At 40.7% G+C, this 14,078-nt stretch overlaps 1 protein-coding gene across 1 annotated transcript in view; it reads left to right on the top strand.

The window, feature by feature from the left end:
* The window catches only part of LOC122540179 (dynein axonemal heavy chain 8-like), a 1,258,818-nt gene that overhangs the window by 387,449 nt on the left and 857,291 nt on the right, over positions 1-14,078 (top strand). Inside the window, exon 20 of the mRNA XM_087976819.1 lies at positions 13,025-13,144. Within this exon, the coding sequence (XP_087832945.1) occupies positions 13,025-13,144 (120 nt within the window). The remainder of the gene's footprint in view (positions 1-13,024; positions 13,145-14,078) is intronic.

Genomic DNA, 14,078 nt, shown 5'->3' with positions numbered 1-14,078 from the left:
AAACCTTCCATACATGGCAACATCCTGATTTTTTTTCTAAACCCTGTAGAGCTTGATAATATTCTACCTTTAACTGGGCAACCTGAACTGGACACAGTATTCCAGAAGAGGCCTCACCAATATCCTACACAACCTCAACTTGACTTCCCAGTTGCTATACTCAAAGGACTGAGCAATGAAGGCAACCGTGCGAAATGTCTTCTTAACCACCTTGTCTATATGTGACCAAACTTCAAAGAATTATATGCCTGCACTCCTTGGTCCCTCTGTTCTACAACCTGTCATTAATTTTATAAAACCTTCTCTTATTTCTTGTGCCAAAAAACCTCACATTTATCCGGACTTAACTCCATCTGCCATCTTTCAACCCATTGACCCATTTGATCAAGATTCCTTTGTAATCTTAGAAAACCTTCTTTACTATCTACTGTGCCACCATAGTTCATGATTTTTTATTTGATTTTTTTAATGTCAATGAAACAAAATGAATAAAAATCTTTTTTAGTAAAATATAATGACTGTAAAAACTGTACAAAAACTAAAATCTTTAACTAAACATGCAAACCCAGGAGCAGCTGCAAGATCAACTACTATCAACGGGTGCAGTTTGGTTTGGGAAACCTAATTGGCATGCACAAGTTGGACAGGAGGGTTCATTTCAACTCTGTGTCTCTGTTTAGTTTGCAGGTCGGATTTGCTCTAATGACTTGGGTGGCTGAGTACGCACAAACAGCAGTTTTTGCATGTAGCATGAATATATTGGTGAAACTTCAAAGAACCTCAAAATAATTAGAGCAGCACAATCAGGCATGACAGGCTAAATGGCTTCCCTCAGTGCTGTAATTTTTTACAATTAAGTGAAATATACAGTAGATCCAGCAATCTGACAAGAGAATCAAGGGTTACTGTTTTGCATGAACAGCCTTCATCAGATATTTACACCACATGGTAGGCTACTCTGGAAGGTTAGATTGTATGGAATCAAAAGGGAGCTGGCAAATTGGATAAAAAATTGGCATGATAGTAGGAAGCAGAGGTTAATAATGAAGGATACTTAGTGGACTGGAGACCTGTGACTCAGGGGTTGGTGCTGGGCCCATTACTGTTTGTTATTGATATCAATTATTTGGGTGAGAATGTACAAGACAATGATTAGTAAGTTTGCTGATGACACTAAAATAGGCGGTATTACGGACAGTGAAGAATATTATCAGAAATAGCAGCAGGACCTTGACCATCTGAGGAAGTGCGCCGAGAAAAGGCAAATGGAGTTTAATATAGATAAGTGTGAGGTCTTGCATTTTGGGAAGTCAAATCAAAGCAGTAGTTTCATAGTGAATGGTAGGGCCTTAAGTTGTGTAGTAGAACAGAGGGATCTTGGAGTTAAGGTTCGCAGTTCTCTAAAGTGGAATCACAGGTAGACAGGGCAGCGAAGAAGGCTTTTGGCACACTGGCCTTTGTCAGTCAGGACATTGAGTGTAGAAGTTGGGAAGTTATGTTGCAGTCGTACAGGACATTGGTGAGGCCACAGTTGGAGTATTGTGTTCAGTTTTGGTCACCTTGAGATAAGAAGGATGTTATTAAACAGGAAAGGGTGCAGAAGAAATTTACAAGGATGTTGCCAGGTCTCAATGCTCTGAATTATAGGGAGAGGTTGGACAAGCTAGGATTTTATTCTTTAGAGCATAGGAGACTGAGGGGGAACCTTATAGAGTTGTATAAGATCCTGAGAGGCATGGATAAGGTGGATGCACTTAGTCTTTTTCCCAGGGTTGGGGAATCGAGGACTAGAGGGCATCAGCTTCAGGTTGTAGGGGAAAGAGTAAAAGGGAGTCTGAGGGGCACCATTTTTACACAGAGGGCGATACGCATATGGAATGAACTGCCAGTGGAAGTGGTTGAGGCAGGTACATTAACAACATTTAAATGGCATTTGGACAAATACATGACTAGGAAAGGATGAGAAGGATATGGATCAAGTACAGAGAAATGGGGTGAGTATGGATGGACATTTTGGTTGGCATGGACCAGTTTGGGTCAAAGAGCCTGTCTCCATGCTATGACTCCATAACTCCAGCAGCAGGGCCTGCCATGTATTAAGTGTTCCCTTATCTTGTTATTTCTTTTAACATGCACCATTTCACATGTATCAGGGTGAAATTCCATCTGCCACTGATCTGTCTATCTGATCAAGCCTTTAATATTGTTTTGTAACCAAAGACTTTCTTCCTCGCTGTCAACCGCCCAGTCAATCTTTGTGTTCATCTACAAACTTATGGTTTATATGGCTACATGACCCTCTCTCACTAGTAGGACCCTCTCTCACCATTCCTGAAGAAGGGCTAATGCCTGAAACGTCGATTCTCCTGTTCCCTAGATGCTGCCTGACCTGCTGCACTTTTCCAGCAACACATTTCCATCCCCTCTCTCACTAGTATCCTTACATACAAATAAGGAAGGACACCACTTCGACTGGGACAACACATCCACCTTAGGACAAGCCAAACCGAGAATTCCCAGAAGCATGGCATTCCAACCGGAACTCTATCAACAAACACATCGAATTAGACCCCATCTACCACCCCCTGAGAAAAAGAACAGGAAATGACATCACCACAGGAAAGACATCACCAACCCACAGAAACCCAAACATATAAATAGAAACTAGGAATCATGTACACTGCTTTGCCTAAGACCCACAGAAGATGTTACCTAGTAGGGTGACGAAATGTCTGGAAATGTCTGTTGTTCAGTCTATTCTCTTTCCCACCTATCTTGAAAGGTGGAACCATGTTACCTGTCCTCCAGTCCTCTGATATTTCCCCTATGGCCAGAGGGGAATTAAAAATTGGGCACAGTCTCTATAATTTTCTCTCTTATCTCAAACAGCAGCCTAAAAAACAACTTATCCAAACTTGGGGATTTATTCACTTTTTAGACTGCCAAAACTGCCAATACTTCCTCACTCCCTCTGTCAAACTACTTAAGAGCCTCACATCTCTCTTCCTGAATTCTGTACCTGCATCCTCCTTCTACAAAGTGAAGACAGACATGAAGTTCTCATTTAAAACCCTATCAATGTCCTCCAATTCCTGCACAGATTTCCCCCTTGGTCTGTTATGGGCTCTACTCTTTGAATTCCCCCTCCCAGTCTGCCAAGATCATGCAAGTCCTGGACCTTCTACAACATGTAGGTTAAGTTATTATATTTTACATTAGGATTAAACCACGGCACAACATCATGGGCCAAAGGGCCTGTTCTGTGCTGTACTTTTCTATGTTCTATGTTCTAATACCAAATCCAAGCTACCCGATGACTGGAGGAAGAACGCCACATCTTCAGCCTTGGGACCTCTCAACCACATGGCATCAACATTGACTTCAATAGTTTCCTTATCTCCCCTCCCACCACCACACCACAACTCTCCAACTCAACACCACCCTCTTGAACTGTCCAATCTATCCATTTTCCTTCCCACCTATCCGCTCCACTCTCACCTCCAACCTATCATTATCACTTCCACCTGCATCTGCCTATCAGCTTCCCAGCCACCTTCTCCTCACCCCCACCTCCACCCTCCTATTTTTCTCTCAGCCCGCTTTCAACACTGCCACATTCCTGAAGAAGGGTTTATACCCGAAGCATCAATTCTCCTGCTGCTTGGTTGCTGCCTGACCTGCTGTGCTTTCCAGCAGCACAATTTTTGACTCTGATCTCTGGCATCTGCAGTTCTCACTTTCCTACTTTATTCTTTCTCTGCATATCGCCTTCCCCTTGATATACTTATCAAATATTTTGGAATTTTCAAATCTGTAGTCACGAGGCAACAGCTTGATTTTTTTTCCTTTCACATTTTTAATGCACAATGCTTTTCATTTCAAGGGTTTAAAATATCATTAAACTGAGTATAAATAAATAAACCTCCGGACTCTTTATGTCTAAAACTAAATTACATCCTGTCTTGCCCATCTTAACCCAAAACTGATACACTTAAAGTTAAATAAATATACATTGTTCTTAATACATAGTTTGTCAAATTATGACTTGAATGGAACTTTCCTGCCTTTCACCTAATGCTCATATGATTCTTAAAAATATTCTAATCTTGGCATTGAATACATTCAATGGCTTAGAATCTCTGCAGGAGAGAATTCCAGGGTCCAAAGATCCAGTGAAAGATAAAAATGAGTCAGTAGCTGTGACTGATATTTGTTCTAAACTGATCAAATCTTCCCAATTACTCTATCTCTGGGACCACATTAACTTTAAATCAGTTTTATTCGTGTCACAGTCAGTTATTCATGCGTAGCTCTGTTCAACAGACCTGCAAATAAGCATTCATAATGTCTATTGTATGCAAAAGTTCATATCCTTTTTGGGCAGGTGAACTGTGTCTTCAGGCACAGCAGGCAAGCGGGATGTTCCCGTGTGCTGTTAAATATCTACGCCTTGCCAAAGCATTTTCAATAAACCAGTGACAGGAGAAGACTAGCACAGGTTCATACCACATTTTTTTCTCAACTTTTTTTTTATTCTCTTGTGTGGTGTGTGTGTTAGTGCTTAACCAGCATTTGTTGCCCGTCCTAGTTGCCCTTGACAAGATGGGAGTGAACCGTCTTATTGAACCACAGTGTTCTATGTGCTGTAGGTAGACCCACAATGTCATTAGGGAGGTAAGTCCAGGCTTTTGACCCAATGACAGTGAAGGAACAAAGATAATTTTCCAAGACAGATGGTGACTGGCTTCAACAGAAACTTGCAGATGGTCATGTTCCCATGTATTTGCTGCCATTGTTCTTTTAGATGGAAATGGTCATGGAGTTGGAAAGCGCTGTCTGAGCACCGTTAGCAAATTTCTGCACCTCATATGACAAACCCTTCATTTCCAGGATCATTCTTGTGAACTTTCTCTGGATCCCCTCCAAGGCTAGCACATTCTTCCTGAGATATGAGGAGCAAAATTGCTCACAATATTCTAAATGAGTTCTGACCAGAACCTTATACAACCTGAGAATATAGCCCTGCCCTTATACTTTCTCCCTCTTAAAATGAAGGCATTTTCTTTCCTAACTGCCAACTGAACTGACATGTTAACCTTAAGAGAATCCTGAACTAAGACTCCTCAGACAGTTTGTGCTTCAGATTTCTGAAGTCTTTCCCCATTTAGAAAATAAACTATATCTCAGTTCTTCTGATAAAGTGCATAAGCTCTGGAAATCTAAATAGATCATGTCCACTGCCTCTCCTTTGTTTAATCTGCTTTTTCCTCCTGAAAGAATTCTAACCAATTTGGCATGACCTCCCCTTGATGAATGCATGCTGATTCAGCCCTCTTTTACCATTCAATTCCAAGTATGAGTCTGGCAGGGGGTTTGGATCCAAAACAGTAGAGAACCAAAGGAGAAAGTTAAAGACAGTTCCAAAGTTCATAAGAGCAAGATTAAAAAGTAAAGGCAATCTTGATAATCGTAGTATTATTCAGGGCAGGCAAGAGCATGACAGGAAGCAAGGGAGGTCTGGGTTAAACTGCATTTATTTCAGTGCAAGAGTTCTGACAGATAAGGCGTGGATGGGTATATGGGACCAGAATGTTACAGCTATTACAGAAACACAGCCGAGGGGGGACAGAACTGGCAGCTCAATGTTCTCGGATATGGATGCTTGAGGAAGGGAAAGCAAGAGAGGAGGGGGAGTTGCTTTAACGATTAGGAAAAAAGTCATAACAGTACTGAAGGTTCATTCACTGATTCTATATGGGTATAACTGAGAAATGGAACGGGGAAGATCATTTTGATAGCATTCCACTATACTCCCCCCCCAAAAAAAGTCAGAGATTGAGGAGCAAATATGTAAGGAGATCGCGGATAGCTGCAAGCATAATAGGGTTGTCATAGTAGGGGATTTTAAATTTCCTAACATTAACTGAGACTGCCATAGTGTTAAGGGCTTGGATGGAGAGAAATTTATTAAATGTGGTTCAGGAAGAATTTCTCATGCAGTTATGTTGATAGCCCTACTAGAGAAGGGGCAAATCTTGACCTCTTTTTCGAAAACAAGGCAGGGCAAATGAAAGAAGTAAGGAGAAGCACTTTGGGACCAGTGACCATAATTCCATTAGTTTTAAATTAGCTATGGAAAAGAATAGATCTGGTCCACAAGTTAAAAGCTCTAAATTGAGAGAAGGTCAATTTTGATGGTCTTAGACAGGAACTTTCAAAATTTGATTTGGGGAGGCTGTTTGCAGGCAAAGGGAAGTCTAGTAAGTGTGAGGCTTTCAAAAGTGAGTTAATGAGGTTTCAGGACCAGCATGTTCCTGTTAAAGAAAAGAATAACGATGGCAGGAATAGGGAACCCCAGATGACTAGAATCTTTGAGGCCCTGGTCAAGAAAAAGAAGGAGGGATATGACCTGTAGAGGCAGCTAGGATCAATTGAATTCCTTGAGGAGTGTAGAGAGTGTCAGAGTATAATTAAGAGAGAAATCAAAATGGCTAAAGGGGAATTTGAGATGGCTTTGGCAGATAAAGTAAAGGAGAAGGGCAAAAGAGTAACTAGGGAGGGAAAAAGGCCTCTTAAAGATTGTCTACAAGAGATGGGCGAGATCCTAAATAATATTTCTCGCCAGCATTTATTGTAGAGTAAGATATGGATGCTAGGGAACTTGGGGAAATATATAGTGATGCCTTGAAAATAGTCCACATTACAGTCTTAAAATGCATTAAGTCTTAAAATGCATTAAATCCTCGGGACCTGGTGAAGTGTATTCCAGGACATTCTGGGAGGTTAAGGAGAAAATTGTGGGGCTGGAGCAGAGGTATTTTTGCCATCAACAGCCACGGGTTAAGTTCCTGAAGATTGGAATGTGACTAATATTGGCCGAGAAGGTTTGAGTTAGAAGAATAAGCTGGATGGGTTGGAACTTTTTTCCCTGGAGTATAGGAGACCAAAGGGTGACTTTATAGAACATAGAACATTACAGCACATACAGGCACTTTGGCCCTCAATGTTGTGTCAACCTGTGAAACCAAACTGAAGCCCATCTAACCTACGCTATTCCATTTTCATCCGTATGTTTATCAAATGACCATTTAAATGCCCTTAAAGTTGGCGAGTCTACTACTGTTGCAGGCAGGGCGTTCCATGCCGCTACTACTCACTGAGTAAAGAAACCACCTCTAATATCTGTTCTATATCTATTACCCCTCAATTTAAAGCTATGTCCCTTCATGCTAGCCATCACCATCTGTGGAAAAAGGCTCTCACTGTCCACCCTAACTAACTCTCTAATTATCTTATATCTCTCAAATAAGTCACCTGTCAAACTTCTTCTCTCTAATGAAAACAGCCTCAAGTCCCTTAGCCTTTCCTCACAAGACCTTCCTTCCACACCAGGCAACATCCCAGTAAATGCCCTCTGAATCCTTTCCAAAACTTCCACATCCTTCCTAAAATGCGGTGACCAGAACTGTATGCAATCCTCCAAGTGCAGCCTCACCAGGGCTATGTACAGCTGCAACATGATCTCATGGCTCTGAAACTCAATCCCTCTACCAGTAAAAGCTAACACACTGTATGCCTTCTTAACAACCCTATCAACCTGGGGGGGGGGGGGGGGGGTGGCAACTTTCAAGGATCTATGTACATCGACACTGAGATATTTCTGCCCATCAATGCTACAAAGAATCTTATCATTAGCCCAGTACTCTTTATTCCTGTTGCTCCTTCCAAAGTGAATCACCTCACACTTTTCCACATTAAACTCCATTTGCCACCTCTTTGCCCAGTTCTGCAGCTTATCTATGTCCCTCTGTAACCTGCAACATCCTTCCGCACTGTCCACAACTCCACTGATTTAGTGTCATCCACTAATTTACTAACCTATCATTCTACACCCTCATCCAGGTCATTTATAAAATGACAAACAGCAGTGGCCCTAAAATAGATCCTTGCGGTGCACCACTAGTAACTGAACTCCAGGGTGAACATTTCCCATCAACAACCATCTCCCAGTGTCTCCTTTCAGCTAGCCAATTTCTGATCAAAACTGTTAAATCACTTTCTATCCCGTGCCTCTGTATTTTGTGCAATAGCCTATCAAATGCCTTACTGAAATCCATATACACCACATCAACCACTTTACGCTCATCCACCTGTTTGGTCATCTTCTCAAAAAATTCAATAAGCTTTGTGAGGCATGACCTACCTTTCACAAAACTGTGTTCACTATCCCTAATCAACTTATTCCTTTTTAGATGATTATAAATCCTATCTCTTATAAGCTTTTCCAACACTTTACCCACAACTGAAGTAAGGCTCGCTGGCCTATAATTACCAGGGTTGTCTCTACTCCCCTTCTTGAACAAGGTAACAACATTTGCTAACCTCCAGTCTTCTGGCACTATTCCTCCAGACAATGACTACATCAAGATCAAAGCCAAAGGCTCTACAATCTCCTGCCTGGCGTCCCAGAGAATCCTAGGATAAATCCCATCCGGCCCAGGGGACTTATCTATTTTTACATTTTCCAGAATTGCTAACACCTCCTCCTTATGAACCTCAATCCCGTTTAGTCAAGTAGCCTGTATCTCAGTATTCTCCTCAACAACATTGTCTTTTTCTAGTGTGAATGCTCACGAAAAATATTCATTTAGTAATTCTCCTATCTCCTCGGACTCCACGCATAATGTTTCATCACTGTCCTTCATTGGCCCTAATCTTACCCTAGTCATTCTTTTATTCCTGACACACCTGTTGAAAGCTTTTGCGTTTTCCTTGTTCCTACCTGCCAACAACTTTTCATACTCCCTCCTGGCTCTCCTTAGTTCTCTCTTAAAGTCTTTCTTGACTAACTTATAACGTTCAAGCACCCTACCTGAGCCTTTACATCTCTTCCTTACACAAGCCTTCTTCTTCCTCTTGACAAGAGGTTCAACTTCTTTAGTAAAGCATGGTTCCCTCGCTCGACCACCTGCTTCCTGCCTGATAGTTACATACTTATCAAGGACACACGATTGTTGTCCCTTGAATAAGCTCCACATTTCAATTGTGCTCATCCCCTGCAGTTCCCCTTCCCATCCTATGCATCCTAAATCTTGCCTAATTGCATCATAATTGCCTTTCCCCAACTATAACTCTTGCCCTGCGGTAACACCTATCCCTTCCTTCACTAAAGTAAACATAACCGAATTGTAGTCACTATCACCAAATTGCTCACCTACCTCCAAATCTAACACCTGGCTGGGTTCATTACCTAGTACCAAATCCAATGTAGCCTCGCCCCCCTCCTGTGTCAGGAAACCCTCCTGCACACGTTGAACAAAAATAATGAGAGGCATAGATAAGGTAGATGTCAACAGCTTTTCCCTATGGTACAGGAGTCTAAAACTAGAGGGCGTAGATTTAAGGTGAGAGAAGGAAGATACAAAAAGATCCAGAGGGGCAAGTTTTTCACACAGAGGCTGATGAGTGTCTGGGATAGGTACATTGATGGAAATAGTACAGAAGGATGTGGACCAAACACAGGCAAATGGGATTGGATAAATTGTGAAAACTGGGTGGCATAGACAAGATGAGCCAATGGGGCTGTTTCCATGCTGTAAACTCTGTGACTATGACTCTACTCCATAATCTCATCCTTACGAATAGACTCAAAAATCTTACCAAATTTAACACCAGGCCAACCAACCTATAATTTCCTGTTTTCTGCCTCTCTCCCTTCTTAATCACCTGAGAACCATCTCCTTTATATGTTTTGAGGTAATTTTACATAATAATCTAAACCATCTGTTTGCACATTTAAAGAGCTGGTCACTTCACTGGGAAAAATACTTCGACTATCCATCTGTCTATGCCTCTCATGATTTTATAAACCTCTATCAGGTCACCCCTCAGCCTCTGGTGTTCATGTTCAAACCTGAGTTAGAACTTCCAATGTGCATCACCTCCCATTTGTTCAGATAAAATTCTAATTGCCATTTCCCTGCCCAACTCTTTAGTCTGTCCATATCCTGTTGTGTCATTTTGGCAATCCTCCTAAACTCCGCAGTTCCTCCAATCTTTGTGTCATCTGTAAACTTGGGGAGGGGATGGCTTTGTGTTATTATCACTAGGTTATTAATCCAGAAACCCAGATAATGTTCTGAGGACCTCGGTTTGAATCCTGCCACAGCAGGTGGTGGAATTTGAATTCAATAAAAAACAGGAATTAAGAGTCTAATGATGATTTATTGTTGGAAAAATCCATTTGGTTCACTAATGTCCTTTACAGCAGGAAACTGCCGTCATTACCCAGTGTGGCCTTCATGTGATGCTAGATCCACAGTAATGTGGATGACACTTAATTGCCCTCTGGGCAATTAGAGATGGTCAATAAATACTGGTCTAGCCAGTGACACCCACATCCTGAATTACTAAAAAAAAGCTACAAACTTACTAATCAGACCACCTGCATTTTGTTCCAAGTCATTTACATATATTGCAAAAAAAACAGGAGTCCTAGCACTGATACCTGTGGAACACCACTGGTCACAGATCTTCAATCATAAAAACACCCTTCTCTACTGCTACTCTATCTTCTATGGCCAAGCCAGTTCTGCATCCATCTTATCAGTCCACCGTGCCTTCCATGTAACTTTACCTTCTGTATCAACCTGCCATGAAGTACCTTGTCAAAGGCATTGCTGAAGTCCATGTAGGCAGCATCCTTTTCTCTGCCCTAATCAATTATTGTTGTCAATTGCTCAGAAACCTCAATTAAGTTTGTGGGACATGACACCTTCCACACAAAGCCATGCTACTGTTGTAAATGTGAATATAATGTCCCTCAGAATGTTCTCCAATAATTTCCCTATCACTGATGTAAAGCTCATCAGCCTGTAATTTCCTGGATTATGCTGCTGACCTTCTTAATCCTCTGGAGCCTTGCCCATAACTAAAAAGTGTAACAAAAGTTTAATACAAGGCCCCAGCAATTTTCTCCCTTGTGTGCCTCAGCAAACCAGGATAGATATTAGCACATCCTGGGGACTTGTTTACTTCAATGCTGTTCAAAGCACTCAACACCTTCTCCTTTTCTACATCAATATGCCGTGGAGTATAAACATACCCTCTCTAGACTCACATCCAACCTGTCCTTCTCCTTTGTGAATATTAATGCCAAGTTTTCATTAAAAACCTTAACCACTTCCTCCGGCTCCATGCTTAAATTTCCTTCTTTGTCCTTGATTGGACCTACAATTTCCCTGACTACCGTCTTGCTTCTTATAAATATATAAAAGGCCTTGTGATTTTCTGTAATCCTGTTTTTCAAAGACATTTTATTACCATTTTAGCCCTTCTAATTCCTTGACTAGATTGGATTTGTCCTGCTTTTTGTGAAAATGACACCAGAATTAATTTCATGGCAATAGGAATTGAATGATTAGGTTTAAGTATTTCATGTTCCAAGATCTACCCCAAACTTGCAGTTCCTGTAGAAAGTTAAGACCAAGATATTTCCCAGGGCAGTTATTGAGCATTTTTTTAACTATCTAAAAATTTGTTTCAAAAAATTATGACAATTTTGACCAGTATTTAACATTATAACAAAACACACCTGCTTTTGAATAGAAGACTGAAAGCAGTAGTCATATATTCAGCTTGAGATAACTTTCAAAGACAGGACTTTCATTAAGAATAATGCTTGTGACAATTCTTCACACATTCGCTTGTCAGTGGGCCATGTCATATTCTTGTTGCTGACAATGAATCAAGTAAATTTTCATTTCTCACTGCATTCAGTGATAAATGCAATCATTTTGTCACAAATTGTAAAAGTTGCACATACCTTATATTTTGTTTTGATTTGATTTAATTTAATTTATTATTGTCACATGAACTGAAATACAGTGAAAACTTCTGTTTTGCGTGCTAACCAGACAAATCATACCTTACATAAGTACATCAGGGTAATAGATTGGAATGTGAAATCTAGTGTTACAGGTGCAGAAAAGATTCTAACATATGAGAAGTCCATTCATAAAGTCTGATAACAACGGGGCAGAAGCTATTCTTGCATCTCTTGGTCCGTGTTTTTAAACTTTTGTATCTTCTGCCCCATGGAAGAGGGTAGAAGAGAGTATAACTGGGATGGGAGGGGCCTTTGATTGTGTTAGCTGCTTACCCAAGGCATCAGCAAGTATTGACGGAGTCAATGGAAGGAAATCTAGTTTTCATGATGGACTGGCTGCGTTCACAACTCTCAGTAATTTCTTGCAGTCTTGGGCAGAGCAGTTGCCATACCAAGTTGTGATGCTTCAGCCAGGATGCTTTCTATGGTGTATCTATAAAAATTGGTAAGGGTTCATGTGGACGTGCCGAATTTCCTTAGCCTTCAAAGAGGTAGAAGTGTTGGTGTGCTTTCTTGACTGTAGCGCAACTTGGGTGGACCAGAATAGATCATTGGTGATATTTATTCCTATTTACTTGACGCTCTCGACCACTTTCATCTCAGCACCATTCATGCAGACAGGGGCATGCCTTCTATTCCGCTTCCTGAAATCAATGACCAGCTGCTTCATTTTCCTTACATTGAAGGAGAGATTGTTGTCATTAAACCATGCCACTAAGCAGTCTGTCTCTTTCCTGTACTCTATCTCACTATTGTTTGAGATTCAATCCACTACAGTGGTATCATCACCAAGTTTGTAAATGGCGTTAGAGCTAAATTTGGCCACACAGTAATGAGTGTATAAGGAATTGTTGTAAGGAGTTGAGTACGCAGGCCATCATACTGTCATTCCTTGTTTGTCCTTTCACATGTATAACTTAACATTTCTGCACATAAAGTTACACCTGCTTCTGCATATTTATTTATGTTCCCTCTGAGTCAAAATCTGTGTTTGCAAATCCCCTATTTTTGTTATATCAGCGAATTTCAAATTTTGTTTTCAATATATTAATTGAGAAGTGTGTGTGTGTGTGTGTGTGTGTGTATGTGGTTATTTTTGCTAAATAACAAAAATATGATATTGGTTATTCCTTTCAGATTACTGATTTGCGAGATGTGCATATTGATGCAGTATTGGATGAAATAGCCAAAAAGGTTATAATCAATTTACCAGAGGATCATTCTTTATCTTTGGACGAAATGCTTAGATTCAATGAGGTAACATTGTTTTATAAATTGTCACAATTAAAGTATAAAATATTGTAGAGGTGACAGGGTCTCAGCTAGTGACCAGAGATTCAACAAAACCCTCGTGCGGTCACGATTCACTGGGTAGCAGTGTAGAAATCAAGCTTCACTATTTCCAGACTCATCACAAAAGTTATGGATTTTGAGAAATATGCAGAAATTCTCCAATTTACAAACACAGATCCAGGCTTCTGTCCTTGAAAAAATTGTTTTTTAATTAAAAATAATTAGACTCTCACTATAGGCAAATTGTTATGAATCGCTAATGTTTAACTCAACAAAGTAAACCACTTTACAAACTCCCCTTTGTGCGTGCACACACAAACACACACAGACATGGAAAAATAAACATATGTACAGATGGAGGTTATGCTTGGAAAGACGTTCAGTGGTCATTGTTCACAGGGTTTTTTCGAGAAGATTCTTATGCTGGTCAGAACACTACTTCTCATTCTTCTCCAGATGCTTACAGGGTTTGCAAGAGGCACACTGTGGATGGTTTCACTTATACAAGATCCGTGATTTAAATCATAGAACATAGAACATAGAAAACTACAGCACAGACCAGGTCCTTTGGCCCACGATGTTGTGCCAATGATTAATCCTAATGTAAAATAAATAACTTAACCTATGCACTCCTCAATTCACTGCTAACCATATGCATATCCAGTAGTAGATTAAATGTCCCTAATGACACTGCTTCCACCATCCCCGCTGGCAACGCATTCCATGCATTCACAACTGTCTGTGTAAAGAACCTTCCTCTGACGCCCCCTTTATACCTTTCTCCTAATATCTTAAAACTATGACCCCTCGTGCCAGCCAGTCCAGCCCTGGGGAAAACTCTCTGGCTATTGACTCTATCCATGCCTCTTATTATCTTATATATCTCGATCAGGTCACC

This window comes from Chiloscyllium plagiosum, unplaced genomic scaffold (assembly GCF_037043375.1).
Source record: "Chiloscyllium plagiosum isolate Xiang-an unplaced genomic scaffold, Cpla_swu_hap1 HiC_scaffold_3, whole genome shotgun sequence".
NCBI classification, from domain to species: Eukaryota; Metazoa; Chordata; class Chondrichthyes; order Orectolobiformes; family Hemiscylliidae; genus Chiloscyllium; species Chiloscyllium plagiosum.
This window is presented reverse-complemented; position numbering and strand designations above follow the sequence as displayed.